At 37.9% G+C, this 18316-nt stretch overlaps 1 protein-coding gene across 2 annotated transcripts in view; it reads left to right on the top strand.

Annotated features, from left to right (window-relative positions):
• The window catches only part of TBC1D4 (TBC1 domain family member 4), a 99851-nt gene that overhangs the window by 53289 nt on the left and 28246 nt on the right, over window positions 1-18316 (top strand). For both annotated transcript variants that reach the window (XM_054271742.1, XM_054271741.1), the window contains exons 2-8: window positions 3735-4343; window positions 5652-5741; window positions 9052-9156; window positions 11724-11856; window positions 13611-13702; window positions 14478-14588; window positions 15278-15397. In XM_054271742.1, coding sequence (XP_054127717.1) covers window positions 3735-4343; window positions 5652-5741; window positions 9052-9156; window positions 11724-11856; window positions 13611-13702; window positions 14478-14588; window positions 15278-15397 — 1260 coding nt within the window. The remainder of the gene's footprint in view (window positions 1-3734; window positions 4344-5651; window positions 5742-9051; window positions 9157-11723; window positions 11857-13610; window positions 13703-14477; window positions 14589-15277; window positions 15398-18316) is intronic.

The raw sequence follows: 18316 nt of genomic DNA, 5'->3' as shown, positions 1-18316 counted from the left end.
TTAAACATTTTAAGGATTTAATTTCTTTATATTCAGGTGAATACTGAAAACCTATACAATAACTCATTTAACCTTTTAATTTTGCCCTGTTGTAAGAGCTGGTAGTAGATGTCCAGGAAGATTGTCAATGGCCCTGTGGGTTTCATGAGTAAGAATCTCATTTCTCCCCTCTGACTGCTTAATTTAATGAGACTTCTGCAGGGAAATACTAGAACTTGGAAACACATTTTGTAAATTTTGCCTGTTGCAGGAGTCTATATCATCTTAATATTCCTAAACTGATTTTTAAAAGTAGTTAAGGATTTTCATCCAGGTAATTCAGTATTTTAAAAGCTCCATTCTGCTTATTATCTTGTCTAACTTTGCCCTGCAATTTTGACATTTAGAAATAATAAGCTAATATCCACATCCAAAAGTTAGACAACTTTGATGGTGAAATTTTTGATTGAGGTTTCTTGATACACAGAGAAGCAAAATGTCAAACCCCAATGGAATATGTCAAAGAAATGTGTAAAATGCCATGCTGGGATGTGTGATTGATAATTATGTAACTTTTTCTGCATCTTGCCTTTCAGGAAAACACAGATGTGATATGTTGTTATACTCCACTTGATCCCACTTAGGGATTTTTACTCAAAGTCAAATCTTTACATGAAAACACTACTTTGATTAGTTACATCTCAGAAGTAGCTTTTGGTTCTTGGTAAGAAAGAGTCATTCTGAGAGTGAAGAGGATCAGATCTAACAGCACAGGCTGGCACATTGTCAGCCATTGAGTACATCAGCAGCAGCACACAGTTACTCCTGTACACTAAAGACCAGTAAAATTCACGTGCACGACTCATAGCCTGGCAATGTTAGTATCTGTCTTGAATGTTATACTTGAAGGTGTTTTTTACACCATGCTAGTGAGAGTACCCATGAAACAACTAACAAGCATCTGGAAGTGGTTCTGGGCTGTCTGACAGATATTACTTATCAATTGTGACATCCCTGTGTTGCATTACATTGTGCTTCTTTTCATCTGTATATAAGAAAAGTATTCATATCTACAGAGATTAAACAGGTCCCAAAATGTTCACTTTGATATTTTGTTTTGGTCTGTCTGTAGATTGAAAAGAAGAAAAAAAAATGAATGCTAATGAGGGAACACCCCAAAAAAAAATAACGTAGCCTGTAAAAACAGTTTACCTAAACAAAGCCGGGAATGAGGATTGTTTGGGCTGTATGAGCTGAAACCCCTGCTCTCATGCTAGGATCAGTCTATGCACAAGTGAAAATACTGTAGGAATTTATGTATTGCAAAAGCCTTTTAAGGAGCAGAGATACTGAAATAATAGTTGTAGCTGAAATACTAGTGTCTGAAGAGCATACACAATCTGGAAAAGATGGAAATAAAAGTGATAAATGGCAGGGTTGCGGGTTTTTCTAAGTAAAATTGCCATTACTTAAAACTCTGTGCATTTGTGAGGGAGATCTCTGACAGAAGAGGGAATGGATGGGTATTACTGTTGGGATAGAATTGGTAGTGTCTTATCCCCAGCCTATTTGGACATTGGCTGGGGGAGAGAGGGGGAAGGATGTGTTAGGAAGCTATTGAGTATTTTTAGAAAGATTTAGGTATATCCAGTTTTTTGTCTTAGAGGTGATGAGCAGGAGGAAAAAGCCAGTTATTGGAGTGGAAGTGATGGTACACTTCTAGAAAAAATTAAATTGTTGATTAAACAGCTGACAGTGGTTACTCTAGTTGATTGTGTGTAAAATTATATGCATTTTGAATAGAATTATCATTTGTCACTGTACTTTGAATAGAAATATATGTGAATTGCCCTGTAACAGCTTCTGGATTCTAAAAAGGGAAATTTTAATTAAAAGGTAGCTAGTTTGTGAATTTTGTTAAAATAGAGAACTAAGAAATTTAATCTCTAGAGCTTCTTTCTAGGCCATAGAAAGAATAAGAGACCAATGAGTGGAAAAGGAGCTGCATCTTGGAGTGCAAACAGGCAAGTGCAAGTTGAGGATTTTGTATGTCCAGCTGAACTGCCATGGCTGGGAGGAAGTGCACCTTGGGTGATGGTAAAGCAGCCTGGCAGTGAAAATGAGGGAAGAACAGTTCCACTCTGGTATCTGTGCCAGATCTAGGCTTGGCTTTTAGCCCCACTGAAAACTGAGATGATGGTGACGTCTAAAGGGATAGAAGCCAAAAGGTCAGCAGACCTTAGGGTAATTGAACTTCATTTTGCAATAAATGAACTGGAAGCAGATTTGAGTTGAATGCCCAAGGGATGAGGAGTGTGTAATGGGAGATGGGGATTAAGATGAGGTAATTTTCCACTCTGACTTCCAGAAGTGTTGGTAGATGAGATTGCTGCCTCAGTGGCAAGCTTCAGCTGGTATCGTGTGACTGAAAGAAAAAGATACTGTAGAGAGCATGGATTATTTAAGGTGTGACTTTAAGGTTACCTTCTTTTAATAGAAAAATTATTTGAAAAATATCAAATATTGTAGTGGGAAGCTGTATATAATACAAAAAATGTTGATAAATATCAAATATTGTAGTGGGAAGCTTTTGTATAGAATACAAAAGCTGGTGATTGATTATGGAATATATTGGATTAGTTGAATGTTGAGAACTGATTTCTCTTGCAAAGAAAATTTGATTGATATTCTCTCTATCTCATTGTCACTAGTAACTTCCCCAATGCATGTAGTGTGATGCCATTCATTATACTTCTAGAGAAAATGGGACATGTGGGAAAGAGGGTGTGGTTCAGAAGAGTGGGTACTGTCAAAAGAGCAACTATTACCACTCTGATCTGCAGTTAGTAGAGTTGGGTAAGTCCTTGTTTTCTTTTGTGAAGCCAAAATGAAAAATGAGTTCACATGTTAAATATATTGATACTTTAAGCAGACTTCTCCCAGAGTGATTGGGATAAAATGGAGGAAGAACCAGGTGTCTTTGAAAGACTGTGTGACACAGGTCTGAAATTGTGAATTTCTTCTGGAGATGTGTAGTTTGGCCCTACGGGGTATAGCAGGGATCTGTGCAGAGGAGAGAGATTTGTGTGTGCTGCTTTATGGCACAATGACTGAGGCAGCAGGGAAGTGTGACCTTAAGGTGAACTGTGTCACAGGATGGATGAGGCAAGGTTTTTATAGTTGATAATAAGTGAGATCTAATGCAGTTGTACATGTTTTATAGTTGATAATAAGTGAGATCTAATGCAGTTTCAATTCTGTCAGTTGAAACTGATGGAGATTGCTTGTCTCCTGTCCACAAAACTGTTCCCAAAAGTCTTAAGAATAGATTAAGTGTCTCTGCAAAATAAAAACAAAGGAGCAGTGATGACCCTTTACAGAGCGCAGCAGTGAAGCATGCCAATGTGGGCAGAGGACAATGGGAAAGAGAAGGCAGTCTCAGTAAAAACAAGCGAAAAAAAAAGGATGTGAACATTTGCCAATCGACCTTCTGGTAATTTAAAACCTTATGTACTGGGACACATTCCAGGAAAAAAATTAGAAATTATTTGCTCTGCTTCCACTACATAAATTGTCCATACACAATGTAGACTTTACTGATTTTATATTCTTTGCCAAGAAGCTTGTGGCACTCTGCTGAAGAAATAGCTTGAAATAGCTTGTGTAAATACTTACCTTAACAAATGCTTGATGCATCACTGTCTCTGCTGTCTCATTTGTGGTTACTGAAAAGGCCTTTCACACTGTCCCCTTAGGTTCCTGATGTCATCAGCAGCATAAGACAAGTCTCTAAAGCAGCACTGAAAGAAGATGCCAAACCAAGTAAGGACAGTGAAGATGCCTTCTATGACTCTCAAAAATTTGAGGTCTTGTACTGTGGGAAGGTGACAGTGGCTCACAAGAAAGCTCCCTCCACGCTGATTGATGACTGCATAGAGAAGTTCAGCCTTCACGAGCGCCAGCGCCTGAAACTGCTAAACGAGCAGCGCAATAACGAGTCGAGTTTGGACCTGCTGCTGTGTGAGGAAAATGTGCCAGCTTCTCCTCTGGACAGCCCTTTTGAGGAGCTGGACAGCCCCAGCAGCCCCCCAACAGCAGGGCGTGCTGCAATGTTTACAATTGGCAGCCAGACCAACCTGACCAACCTGGCCAGCACTCGTGGCTGCTTTCCAGAGAGGATTTTGGAGGATTCTGGCTTCGATGAGCAGCAGGAGTTCCGCTCCCGCTGCAGCAGTGTCACCGCAGTGATGCAGAGGAGGGTTCACGACACCAACCTGAAAACACAGTCCCGCAGGAGACACGCCAGTGCTCCCAGCCACGTCCAGCCCTCTGACTCTGAGAAGAACAGGACAATGCTGTTCCAGGTGGGTTCTAGGATGAGCAGCTTCCTGTTGCTCTTGTGTCATGTCTTCTTCCCCTGTGCAGTTTGAGACAAGCTTTGCAAGATAAGTAATATGGATCCAGTATGGCTTCGTGATTTGTTATAAATATTTTTGTATCTGTTCATAAATGGTTGGAACACAAGTAGCTGAACTTTCACCTCAACTCATGAGCTCAGGCAAATTTTAAGAAAAAGTAATTATTTATGGAGTAATCACTTAAAGGAGCAGAGTTTTTAGTGAAATAAATATTTTATGTGCAGTTCTGGATTGTCTGTGTTGGTGATATTTAGAACCTAGCTGAAAAAAATTGATATTCTTTCAAAAAGAGAATCAATGAAGGCCATGCAAACAAAGCCTCTTTTTTTTGTACACTTCAAAAGAAAAAACTTCACATGAGACTTCCACAGCTTTGTGTTTGAGCCAGTCTCTTTTTGATAATTTGTATTAATGTCCCCTTTTTACAAGATGAGTATTCAAACATCTCTGCACTGAAGGCTTCTTCCTTCAGACTCCAGTGGTTATTTCTTCTTTTGCCTGAAGTGCATTTCACATCTTTGAAGCTTGTTTTGAGAAAGCCAAAGGACACATAAAGGAGGTGGCCCATAAAAGGAAAAATCTTTGGACCTTAAAATAACAGTGGGCTAAATGCCTGGATTTTGTCTTTCCATTTGTTTTAAGGATCATTCTTGTTTTTATTCTCTTGGGGAAATGCTATCTGAAGTGAGAATGCATTGCCCTTCAGAAAGCCACAGCTTATCACTAGTAGTGAACAGGATTTAGCTGAAAAAATCCAAGGTCTGTAGAATAAATTCCATGGGCTTGAGAAGCAGTTTGGGAAAGCTAAAAGGTAGTTTGCTGCAGAAGCTACTTTTTCTCATTTGGAATTACTACAAACCAAAAAGTATCATCTTAGTTTCTTAGCTAATCTATGGTATAATTTAAAAACCAAGAATTCCCATTTTTTCCCCACATTATTTCCTAAAGGTTTTAGTATTGTCTGACAAACATGTGATCTTTGGACTAAAATAACTTGAAGAAAAAGGATGGGGGAGGGGAAGAAAAGCTGTGGTTTTTCCAAGTAATTTTTGTTATTCAGCTGAGTGTATTGTGCTTGCTGAAATATTCTTACTCAACATGGGCAGAATTACAGCACCCTGGCACCCTTGTTCCTGCTGAGTAAGCTGTTGTGCCAAAAGATACTCTATGTGAGCAAGATTCTGACATTTTTGTTGCTGTAAATGCTATACCCCTGAGACAGTCATAAATTAGATTTATTTTTCTCTTCCTTAGGTTGGAAGGTTTGAAGTTAACCTCATCAGCCCAGATACCAAATCTGTTGTGTTCGAAAAGAATTTTAAAGATATCTCTTCATGTTCTCAGGTAAGCATTAATAAGAAGCAATGTGTAGATCATCAGGAGAAAAAGATTTTATTTGTTCTTCAGCTGTGTTGCCTTGCTGATCTATAGGCAGGAGAAAAAAAGAAATGTAGAATTCTTTTTCCAGAAAAGTCCAGAAAATATGAGTGCAAAATAACCAGTCTGAGCTGTGTAATAGCAGCAATTTTAATCACTCATCAGGAAACAAAGTATAAACTATTTCTGCTTTGGGAGAGTATTAAGTATGTTTTTGGAAGCAGTTTAATTTCCATTTAGGATGCTCTGAGTGTACTGTTTATTTCTGAGCATACAAGTCCCTGAAAGCCTTCAGAATGAAAGGAGGAGAGCATCAAATCAACCTTTCAAAATAACAGCAGTTCACCTGCATAATTTCTTCTGGAGAATATGGTGATAGGTGTACCTAGCTATGTTCAGTAATAAATGATTATTTCTTGTATAGTTAAATGTCAAGGCTAAGATGTTCACCTTTACATCTTGCTCTTGTTCAGCACTGGTGACACTTTTTGGTTTAAAGTTTTACTTTATTATCTCTTCATTTGTTAAGCCACATCATCACACCATCACAACACTTAAACATGATTATTCTAGTTAAAGTATGCTTTTGTCATTCTCTAAACGTGTATTTTACCCCCAAGTGCATTCATTTTCATGATAATAACCAGTCTGCTCTTGCATGACTGGGCTACCAACGCTTAGACAAATTAGGAATTGGGCAATACTTGTAACTCAGGTGGAGTCTTGAGTTACCAACTAAAGGCCCAGGTCCTTAAATTGACTCTACATTTTAACTACAACTTGTATTGCTTCTGAGAGAGGAAAAAAGCTGATGCAAATACAGAATGGGACAATATAATCAAACAATGTGGTAATAGCTTTATAATAAATACAGATTAAAATGATCTTAAAGCAGAGGTATGGAAAGTAGAATTTGTAGATGACTTGGATCTTCTCCTGCTTTTTGGGTGTACTGAATCAACTTTAGGTACTGGGCTCCTAAGTTTTATATACAAACTTAAAATAGTCAAACAAAACAGTCCTAAGCTGGAACAACCTTTTATGTGCTGACTTTAAAGTATGGTGACCAGTAAGACCATGGAAAACCTTCAAGGCCCAGCTTTCCTTCAGGAAAATAACTTTGTACAGTAAATAGTGTCAGGTAATTCTGTGTGTTGGACTTTGGAGGTGTTTTTCATTCCACCTCTTCACTTTCATTTGGAGCAAAGCTTCTGTTACTTTACATTCATGAATAACTCAAAGAGAAAGTTGTAATACTTTGAGGATTTTGTTTGGTTTTTTAGTTTTTTTTTTTTTTTTTTTTAATGTGAAACCGTTACTTTAGAGAAGTCGAGGGGACTCTGTATTCAATAGAAATAAAATATTAATTTGTTCAAAACTAAGCATTGGTTGCATAAACTTCATCAGTACTTCCTTTAAGAACTTAGTGCTAGCCCCAGGGCTTCTCTGTTACAGATTTATAGTGCAGTGATTTACTATGTATTGTGGGACTGTGGCTTAGGAATATTTGTCCTTCCAAACTTCACAAACAATGAAAAGGAGATGTCATTGCCAGTTTGCATTCTGGATTCTCTTAGTCTGGTCTAATAAAGGTATTTTTTATCCTATAGCTTGAGCATGGTTGAGCTGCTGCATTCATGTAATTATCCACACTCCTTATAATTGTCAAGCAGCAGACATAATTGATGATAGACCTCTGTGTGTGCAGTCTAAACTCAGATACCAAATAGCTTTAGAAGTTTTTTTGTTGGAGCCTTCTCCTTGAGGGAACCCAGAACAACAGAAAACTTGGCTCTGTTGTCATGACCTCTTATAGCCACCGTCTTAAAGAAATGTGATGGAAGTACTGTTGATTTAGGAACATGCTGTCCTATTTGTGCTTTAGCAGGGCAAGTGTCACATCTGTCTCCCCCCTCAAATGTTCTCCTGCGGAGACTGAGAAGTGAGGACAGCAGTAGACTTGTTCAGGCACTGTCAGTAAGGAGGGAACTGGCATCTCACCAAACCACCTTTAATAATTGTTTTCTTGCAAAACAGAGCTCAACACTTCACTGTTCTGTAGATCAACATGTATATACATCTGACCTTTTTTATTTTATGCTTTTGAAGACTTCATCTGTCACGAGAAAATGAATTCAAGATTAGTTGGTCAATGGTTCAGCTAATGCCATTTGTGTCATCTTAACAACCCTCTGCACCTCTTAAGTTTTATGTGGCACAAAAGTAACTTTTGGAATTTTGTTTTTAAAAACAACAGTGTGTAGTGACAATATGTTCAGTTTGTCACGTACTGGATTTCTAATTTTGTCTAGAGTGTTTTCTGTAGTGACAGGCAAGTTGCTTTGCCTCCTCCTCTCTTTTATGGTATAGATGTTTTCTTTGGAGATGGATCCAAGCAACCGTGTTCTGATTTTTGTTGTATTTGAACCTGAGGAATTAGGCTTTCATTTGGAGAAAATCTACTATTTCCATACTCAGATGATAAAAACATTGGCAAAAGCTTTAACAATAGTGAGTCATGTTCCATGAATTGAGACTGGGAATATAGTGCTTCTTAGGAAGCAGCTGTCTTTGATCTTCTCAGTGCTGTTTTTAGCAAGGCAGCGTTCCCTGTCAAGCTGTTATACTAAGATCTTGGAAAAAAGTGTCAGTAGTAATGTGTAGTAAGTCTTGAAACTTCTGGTATGTAACTCAGTCTCAAAGAATTTATTTCAGAATTTGGTTGGAATTCTGTAGGTTGCCACTTATTCCCTCGTTTTTGTGGTGTTTTTGTGTTTGTCTGTGTTTTTTTTAGGTTTTGGGGTTTTTTTTGGTTTTGTTTTTTTTACTTTGTTTTTGTTGTTGTTTTGGGGTTTTTGTTTTGTTTTGGGGTTTTTTTTGGCTTTTGGGATTTTTTTTTTGGTGTAGTCCTAACACAGGAAAGCAAGAGTCTGCTTGTGCCCTGATACTTCTCCAATCCTGTGTTTTACCATGGCTTATAAAATTAAATTTTCACTGTGGAGGCAATTCCAAATCCAACCCAGCAGTCTTTAGTTTGCTTCCCTGAAAATTCAGTTTTGCTGATGGTATAAGTTCGGTCCAGATTTATTGCTGTATAACTTTGGGTTTGATTATATGAAGATCTGTACATAACTTAAATACAAAAAGCAATTTAAAAATAATTATACTACTTGTAAAATAGAACATTACAGGGGTATGCATTTATAGTTATTCAATTTTTTGGAAACTATACTTGTTTATAAAATTGTCCACTCATGCTATTTTTAATTTCTTTTAGGGTATAAAACACGTTGATCACTTCGGTTTTATTTGCCGAGAATCTGTGGAATCTGGGTTAAGCCAGTATATTTGCTATGTGTTCCAGTGTGCAAGTGAGTCTCTGGTGAGTATTTATTGATGATCCTGACCATTTCATCAGAGCATTTCCAAGGCATTTCCTGAACAATAGGAGTCTCTGTCATTGTGCTGTGTCAGCTGAGCCCCAGTGCTCGCATCTGCTCAGGTGCAGGATGTCAGCTGTGCATATGTAAATTTGCAGTAGGAAATGTGAATATTCTGTTCATACACAGCCATATCCTGCTACTCTGCTGATGCAGATGGCAGTAACAAATCGATGAATCCGTATGGCTCTGTGACTGTGAGCATATTTGGGCTCTCTATTTGATTGTAACTCTTCCAATTCTGACTGTTGAGAAACTTGGTTCCCCATTAAACATGTAAAGACATGTATTGAATCAGTAACAAAGCTGATGATAAAACCCAAACATACCCTTCAGGGTAGGGTTTAAACTACTGGCTGGTCCTGCATGTGTCTTAAGCCTACATCTGGCTTTAGCTTTTTTCTTGTAGTCTGTTTTGTTCCTCAGGAGAAGAAAATAGCAGCACCTGATCACAGAAGAAGAAAACCATAGATATTCATGGATGTATGTAACTTTAAAAAAGTACACTGAACAGTGTATGAAGTTTGTATCAATTAACTGAAGTTCCAAATATCACTGATTTTACTGATAACAGGTAGCTTAATAGTGTGAAATACACACAGGAAATAATTTTGACTACTCCATTTTTATTTTAAAACTGTGACACTTTAAAAGAAGCTTTTTCCTGTTCTGAAACGTGTTTGTTTGACAGTGCTGGTAACAGCTGCTGACTCTTTCTCAGATAAACTTAAAAATCACTTTTTTAGCTAGCTGAAAATGTAATTTGTTAATCCATTCAATCTCCTATCTTGAGAGTGAATAGATTTGCATCAGTAAGACATCAAACAGCCAACAGCTCTAGATGTACCATGACAGCTGAAGCTGCATTTTTGTCAAAATGGGAGCTTGCTATGAGATCAGCTTTATCATTGTAATAACAGAAAATGTTACATCTGACCTATTGATAAATCTGACCATGCATAATTCAAAGGCTGAAGTGGTGTATAAAACACCCATGTTTTTATGAACCTCTTTGCTTATTCTGGTACTGATTTGTGTGTGTGTGCCCACACTGCAATATGAAATAAACCTTCCTGAGCTACTTTTGGATGCAATCACTCAGATGGACCCTGGTGGCAGTTTGACTGTGGCAGAGCAGACAAACCTGGAAAGCCAGGTTCTCCACTGCCAGCCAGGCTGTGCTGGGAGCCTTGGGTATATTTGCTCTAAGCCTACTTACAGTTTGTGCTATAGTTCTTATGATTTTAGGATAGTCATAAATCTGTATGCTTAGCACTGTTCTGTGGATCTTGCATTGGAGAGGGATTGTAGCCAACTTAAAAAATTGTACCAGTCCATGTTGCACGATGGACATGCACTGTTCAATGTTCTGCTTTATTGCTAAGAAGAGAAAGCACTCAGAAATTATTGGTAATGCTTAGAACCGTGAGGCTTAAAGCAAACAAAACAAACCTACACAAACTGGAACAAACTAGTTCAAATTTCTATATTCAGGTTCCTTTTCTACTTTTTTTTTTTCCTTCATTTTTCTCCCCCAAGTGACAGACCCTCAGAAAAGTCTGTGTGTTTTTAATGTTGAACTGCCTGGGTTTGGTCTCATGTATTTCAGTTTTATTCTTCCTGCACATAAAACAAAGTAACAAGCAGAGTGGGGACCTGATTCTGAAGTAGAATACTGATTTTGTTCCTAAAATTGCTCTCAGGCTGCTGTCTCCTTTCCTTGCTAATGCTGAGACTGAGCAAACAGCTTTTAATAAGCACTGTATTCCCCTGAAATACCGAGAGGGGAGCTCCAAGTGCTTTGTGTGCCAGGTCTGGGGGCATATTTGAATGAATGTGGAGAAAAGTTGTGAGCTCAACCCTTGTTAGATACAAGCTGAGCTTTTCTAGTGCTGATGTGTGGGAACATAGCACTGCTGTGTTGGTGGGAGCAGGAAAGGAAGGATCAGGGCAGCCTGCAGGGCAGGCCAGTGGTGCCTAGGGCTGTGTAGTGATTGTGATGAAGCTGGTGGGCACTCTGGGATCCAGCAGAAAAGGGAACTGCTGTGGGAAGCTCCTGTCTGGCAGCGGGGATGAGTTTGTGGGGGTTGCTGCTAAAATGGTTTAGTGGTGGGATGACAGAGGTTAAAAGGGAACATGTGCAGTTTACAGGAGAGACTTGAAGCTAAAGAAATTAATGCTTTTTATTTATCCAGCATATATTCAAGCCAAAACTTCTCACTTATAGTTTCAAAAATAGTGGGTGCTTTCCCAGCAAGCTTGAGTAGCTGCAGTTAGACATCAAAATTACACTGTCTGGCAGAACTTAAAGATGGTGATCATCTACAAAAAAAGGCAGAAGGCTAGGAATTCAACCATGATCTCTTTAAAAAACAGCAAATGGGTTTTTATGGTTTTGTCTTTTCCTTTAATTGTAAAGCACTTGTCTGAGATGTGATTTATAAATCTAGTTTTGTATATATGGCATGTTTTTTTTGTTTCTATACTCTTTTCCCTCCTTCCCATACAGGTTGATGAGGTAATGCTGACCCTGAAGCAAGCCTTCAGCACTGCTGCAGCCCTGCAAAATGCCAAGACACAGATCAAACTGTGTGAGGCCTGCCCAATGCATTCATTGCACAAACTCTGTGAAAGAATTGAAGGTAGCAGCTGAGTTTATCTTCTAATTGTGGTTTGCTGATTTTTCTAGAGGAATAACTTAGACAATATAAGAGCAGAGGTAGAAGTATCCCAGTATGCAATTCCTACTGTCACTTTGCATCCGCTGTATTTAGGTGGAGAGTTAGCAGTAATGATACTGCAACAGAATATGGAGTTGCTTCTGCTATAAATACTCTTTCATCATCATACCTTTCCTAAGCAGACCAGCAAAACCCACCAGTTGACCTTCCATTTGTTTGGGTTTTTGTTTTGTTTTTTTTTTTTTCTCAAGTTGCATGCTTTCAAAATGACTCATAAAAAGACAATCATGATCAAAAAGGATCTTTCTTTCCTGTGTGTTCCTTCTTTCCTGTGTGGTGTTATTTTTTCCTTCTTTGTACTTATTCCCTCACACCCTTCAAGATCTAGTTATATTATAGGAAAATAAATTATTAAGTTAGGAGATTAATATCTAATCAAAAAAAATGAAGACAACGTCGTACATTCTGATAGGAGTAGACAAACTTTTGTAATGTCTCTGGAAGTGAAGTATGCTAGAACACATGTAAAAAGTCTTATAAGATAGAATTTTTAAAATAAAAAGTTAGGATCCTGTTTTTATAATCATTCTGCTGGGTGTTCTTGCAAAACATTGTATGCAAAAACAAGAAGTAAGTATGTTATAAAAAGCAAATAGTCAAGTATTTTCTGGTGTGGTTATGGTGGTGCTCGATATTTACAGTTCTCCCATTCATTGAAAGTCACTGCTGCCACTTGCTTCCCTCTGGTGGATGAAAAGTCAAGTGTAAAATCTTAGTGGGGTGAAATTTTCCTCGTCTATGACTTACAGTTTCTGAGTATAACAACAGGTATTCAGAAGTGGCTAAGCTGGGAAAGTTTTCTGTAAATGATAAACTACAGAGGCTGCTGTATAAGGCAGTGTAAGTAATTTGAAAAGTAGCCAGTATCAAAATAAAATTTTCTTTTGGGGCAACAACTAGAGTACTGTAGTAGTAGTAGTTTCATAAACTTTCTGCTTGGTGACTGAAAAACTTATTTTAATGTCTTTTTTATCCATCTACTTTGAGTCTAGAAGTTTAGCAAAATCAAACCTAAAGCTGCATGATTTTGAAAAAAAATATTTTATTTGTTCTGATTGCAATTTTCTATGAATGATATCTACTTTAGATAGAAAAAAAATCTTCATCTGGTTCAAGGGGTTTGTTTTCACTCACATTTTTTGTTGCTTCCTAGAATTACATCTGTGACAAAATGTGCACTTTGTTGAGTGCCAGAAATTCTTTCCTTTATTCTCAATTTTTTTCCTTATTCTTAATTTTTCAGTTAAAATAATCTGAAAACTTCCAAGTATCCTGTGTATTGATTATCTCTCCCGTTATAACCTTGATTTATTCCTTTCCTCCTCTTCTCCCATACAGTTGTCAGGCTTCCAGCTGTCAGTGATCTCTTGGCATTAGGACAGAAGCCATTGGTGGGGCAGGGAGCACAACCTTTTACACAGGAGCCGGCCACCTAGCTGCTGCTGCTTATATTTTTGCTGCTAATGAAAGGAAACAAAGCCATGTGGTTTAGCAAAACATCAATTATTTTATATGATATATAAGTTGGATATACAATATCCATACATCTAACTTGTATAAACTCAAAGGCAGGTTTATATCTTCTACTGTCATTTTGCTCAAAAAGTGTTTTGAGAGTTCATTTGAGAATCATTAATGGTCCATTCTTTTCCTAGGACTCTATCCACCAAGAGCCAAACTTGTAATTCAGAGACATCTGTCATCGCTGACTGACAATGAGCAAGCAGACATTTTTGAACGTGTTCAGGTAGTACCTTAGAAAAAGTTCTTCCTAATTTGAGGATGACCATGATAAAATGGACTAGATATTTTTGCTTTTGATTTGTTTGGTTTGTTGTGTAGCTGATCTAGAATTTATTATTTTTCCACCAAAAATCATACTGAAATAGCATGCTCCAATTTAAACTCATATGTGATACACACTGCTGTTGGAAAAGTTCTCTTTCCCAAATTTGCTGAGATACTCTGTGTTCTTATGTAGACTATTTTTTTTTTTGTTCTGAGCTTAGTTTTTCCCCTGTAAACAAGTTTCCCTGCTTGAAAGTGATGTGGGAGTAGGCTGAGAGCAGGAGGGACATGCAGGTATCAGATGTCTGGCATCTTCAAAATTTGTCTTTTTTGACTTATTTTGGCACAACATTCTGATGTAAGCTGATGTACTCTAGTGGATGAAGTATACAATGATTTAGGCTTCCAAAGGATGTGCTCCCCTCTGGATTCCTGAAGAACAGGGTGGCTTGGTTTCCTTATGCCGCTTAGAGGGCTATATAGTGACAGGCTTGGAAAACAAAATGTATGAGTGTAAAGCTCCCTTCTCTCTACAGCCTGCAATATTTTTCAGTTTTTGTTCTACCTTCCCCAGGAGTGTGAAGGCACACAGAATTGCAATTTGACATAATAACAGTACACTCTGGTGTTTGGTGTATCAATATATTAATTTCAAGGAATACCTACATAGGAAGGAAAGAGATAAGCAAATCATGACTTGAAAGATAAACTCCTTTCTTTGCTGTTACTGACAGAAAATGAAGCCTGAAAATGACCAGGAAGAAAATGAACTTGTGATCTTACATCTCCGTCAGCTCTGTGAGACTAAGCAGAAAACGCACATCCACATTGGTGAAGCGCCGTCGGTAAAGCTTGGTTTTATTATTTAATATTATTTATTATTACTTTATTAGTTTTTATTATTCCTCTTTCCCTTTCCAGACTATTAATATGCTGTTTCAATTACTTGTAGGACCACTGCTCAATTTCTTCAGGAGTACCTGAAGCTGGGTATTATAATTAAGAAAGGACTATACAGGAAAAAAAATCCTATTTAATTCATAGTGGCTTGCCTGAGTTTTATAGGTTGAGGGGACATGACAGGAAGAAAGACAACCCATGAATTTTATGTCTGTATTTCCTTATAGTGTGAGGATAACTCTTCTTTTTCTTTCCCCTTTGATCTGCATGCCCAAGCAATAATGTCTCAGAAGAGTAGGACTGAAGAGGGCATTTGTTTTAGTTTAAACTATGAACTTATCTTGCAAAGGGAATGGGCAACAGTGTTGTTAAATTGATATGCCTTTACAATATAGTCCTTCAGATGGAATGTGCCTTTAACTGTGGGTTTGTTTGTTTGGGTGACTGCTTTGGTTTTTTGTTTGGGGTTTTTCTTTTTGGGAGGAGGGTAGTGTGTTTGTGGTGGTTTGTTTTAATAAGGCCAAGGGTATTTTGTTTCTTATGTAACTTGGTTCAGCTCTAGTCTTTGGAAATAGTCTTCACAATTAAAAAAAGAGTTGCCAAAGCTGAATGGTGTCCTTGCTTATTTCAACAGGTCATTTCTAACAGTGCAATTCCAGAAAGCACCACCAGTGGTGGCCGGTTTAAACTTGACATTCTGAAAAACAAGGCAAAGAAATCCTTGACTAGCTCTCTGGAAAATATCTTCTCAAGGGTAAGTTTAACAACTCATTATCATCAGCTGTCCCAGATATCCTTGACAGCAGAGACCTATCAGATTTTTCTTTGTTTTGTCCTCAATATGATAAATGCTTAATGAAGCAATATCCCTGTTGTGAAATCTGAGAGTTACAGCTGGGTTGATTTTGATTTAACTTAGGAAAGTTTACTGCAAGGCCACACATATTGAGGGGAAAAAAGGACAAATTTCTGAATAATGAACATTCATTGTAGGTGGCAAGTGAGCTAGCTGGGTATTGTTGCATGTGTTGCTTCAGAATAGAATTCAGTCAGGATGGTTGCATGATCCCATAAAGAGACATGTTATTGGTTTTGCAAAGTGTGAATAAATGTGCCTGCATATATGGGAAATCTCTCTATTCAGAGAAGCAATACCTTCCAGCTCATTGATAAAATTGCTCATATTAGGCAGTAAGAATCTTTAGAAGCTAGTAACAAAGTACCTTTTGCGGGGGGGGGGGGGGGGGGGGGGGGGAAGCAAAAGTCTTAAAAAGTGAGCTGATATTCATTTTAATGTTCCTAGCCAGATATGATGTGAAATTACAGATAATCACTGAGACTCTCTTACATTAAATAGTCTTTTGGTAAAGAGGTCTGAATGGCAAATTTTGCTTAGTGCCCTCTGCTCAGAAGGATGAGTCAGAGAAGAGGCATATGGAAAACTACCTGAAGAAGGCTGTGTGCCTGTGTGTCATTACAGAGGAAATGTGATGAGCTGAGTACAGGGTAATTTGGACCAGTGACATTTCCTTCTACTAGTAACTTCAAAAGCACTAAATTGTACTTGTCCTGCAGTTTACATGGACATGCCATAAAGTAACCTACAAATGTAGGATGCTCCCTGTAATGGAAATAGAATACTCTAAGCCAGAGAGAATCCTTAGAACTTACAGGTAGGTGTCAATTTGATCTAGGACTAAAACTAGTATTAAACTTTCATGGTCAAATTTGACCTCTCTTGTGTAGCAGATTTTGCAGACTAGGAACTTGATCTGAATATGGAGAGAGAGAAAGGTGACTGTATATAAAAGAGAGCAAAAGAGTGATGGCAGTCAGAAAATTAGGGTAATTTCAGCAGTTTGGAATATCATCAAATGGTGACACCTACAGTTGTGCCTTTGATGTGTCTGGTTTCTTTTCCACATCTAAGGGACATGTGACTGGCAAGCGATCTAACTCTAGTGGTGGGTCACTCACCCTGTGGTGACTGTGAAAGAAGTCATTGCTGAAATAAAGCTTTTACGGCCATGCTGGCACTCCAGTCATATCAAGAAAAAGTCATTTGGATGAAATACACTGCTTAAATTGAAAAATCCTAGAAGGGAAATTTCTTATAAATAGATGTTAGGGGGTTTTTGGTCTAGTATGTTTCTTCTCACCAGGGCCACTGAGACATGCTGCCTATTATAATATAAGGCTCTACCACAGCTCATGATTGAATTCAAGAGAGGGGGACACCTGAAACAAAATTAGGGCCATTTCAAGTTTGCTGTTTATGAAGTGGATTTGTGATTGTGAGAAAGGTCACCTCATCTTTACCTTGACAGTACAATAGATCAGGAACAGCAGTGAGTCATGATACACATAGGGGTTCATCCTTGCAGATCCACCTAAAGGTTACACAACGCAAGACCAAGAAAAATTACTTGGAGTGCAGCTCAACCACTAATTATTTGTTTAAAGCAGGTACATGCAAGTGTCTGTGTGGAGGTGTGCTGTGTGTTATGTGCATACATGTGATACACAGTGACTGTTTGAGTAGTTCTTATTCTTCATCAGGCTATTACAACAAGCCTCACAGGTCATGCTTAATTCTTAAAGGTATTAAAGCACTAAATACTTATTGCTGTAGTGGGTTTTCCCCTCCTTAAGCCAGGTGCAGATGGTATTGATTCAATAGAGCCAATTATGCATAAGTTGCCATCTTTATTTAAAAGTACATTTAGTAACAGAGAGACCAAGAAAGAACTTAAATTAATTTTGGTGGTTTTTTTTTTTTTTTTCAAAGTGGCATTCAGCATCTTTTATAGATAAATTTTTAAAAATAAAAGTTAGAAGTCAGTGTAAATTGGGGAGAGTCTTAGACTGCCTCAATCTTAGAAAAGTTAGAAAGAAGTATGTAGTAACCAGTAACTAGGAACAATTTAAGTGGATGGCTTCTTAGCTAGGTAAATAGCATCAAGTGACATTTTAAGCCACTCACTATTTGCCTTAGGAAACTTGTTGGTTTCTGTGCCCTGGCTTCACATAGCCCCAGAGGAATGTCACTTCTTCACTTGTTTGTTTTGCTGGACTGATCTTGTTTTTGTGAGGCTTGAACCAAAAACAGGCTTCCTAATGAGGTACCTCAGAGAAACAAATATAACCTTTCTTTGACCTTTTCAACAGATTTCATCCACTCCATGCTGCACTAACCTCTTCTGTTGTTGTTCTTTCTTAACCAAAAAGTCCTTCTTACAGTGCCAAAAGTGTGCATTTTCAAAGGTAGTGAGAAACTTCCAACTTATACGTTGCTCTTGGTTTTTTGGGAGATCAAGTGAAGAGATGCTTCAGGCAGAGTGTTTATTGGTAATGCACTTAAGTGGGATAATGTACTTAAAGGGCACTCTAAGTCTTGAAAATAACTCCTACCAGGAAAAAGTAGACTAAATAAATTCTGGTGATGTTGACAAAACTTCCCCTGGAGCTGCAAGCATACCAGGAGGAGCTCTGTCCATAATTTTCCAAAAACCTAGGCTATTTTTCTCCTTATAAAGTACTGAAAGCAACTTGCTTCAGCAGTCAGAAGTGTCCAACAGCAAACATAACCAGGGAGTTAACATTAGGAGAGAAAGCTAGTCAAAAGTGTTGTGGATCTATTGCCTTTTCTTGTGAAACTAAAGGACTGTTAAAA

The sequence above is a fragment of the Melozone crissalis genome, unplaced genomic scaffold, assembly GCF_028551555.1.
Source record: "Melozone crissalis strain CALT ecotype California unplaced genomic scaffold, PUWL_Pcris_2 ptg000013l_1, whole genome shotgun sequence".
Lineage (NCBI taxonomy): Eukaryota > Metazoa > Chordata > Aves > Passeriformes > Passerellidae > Melozone > Melozone crissalis.
This window is presented reverse-complemented; position numbering and strand designations above follow the sequence as displayed.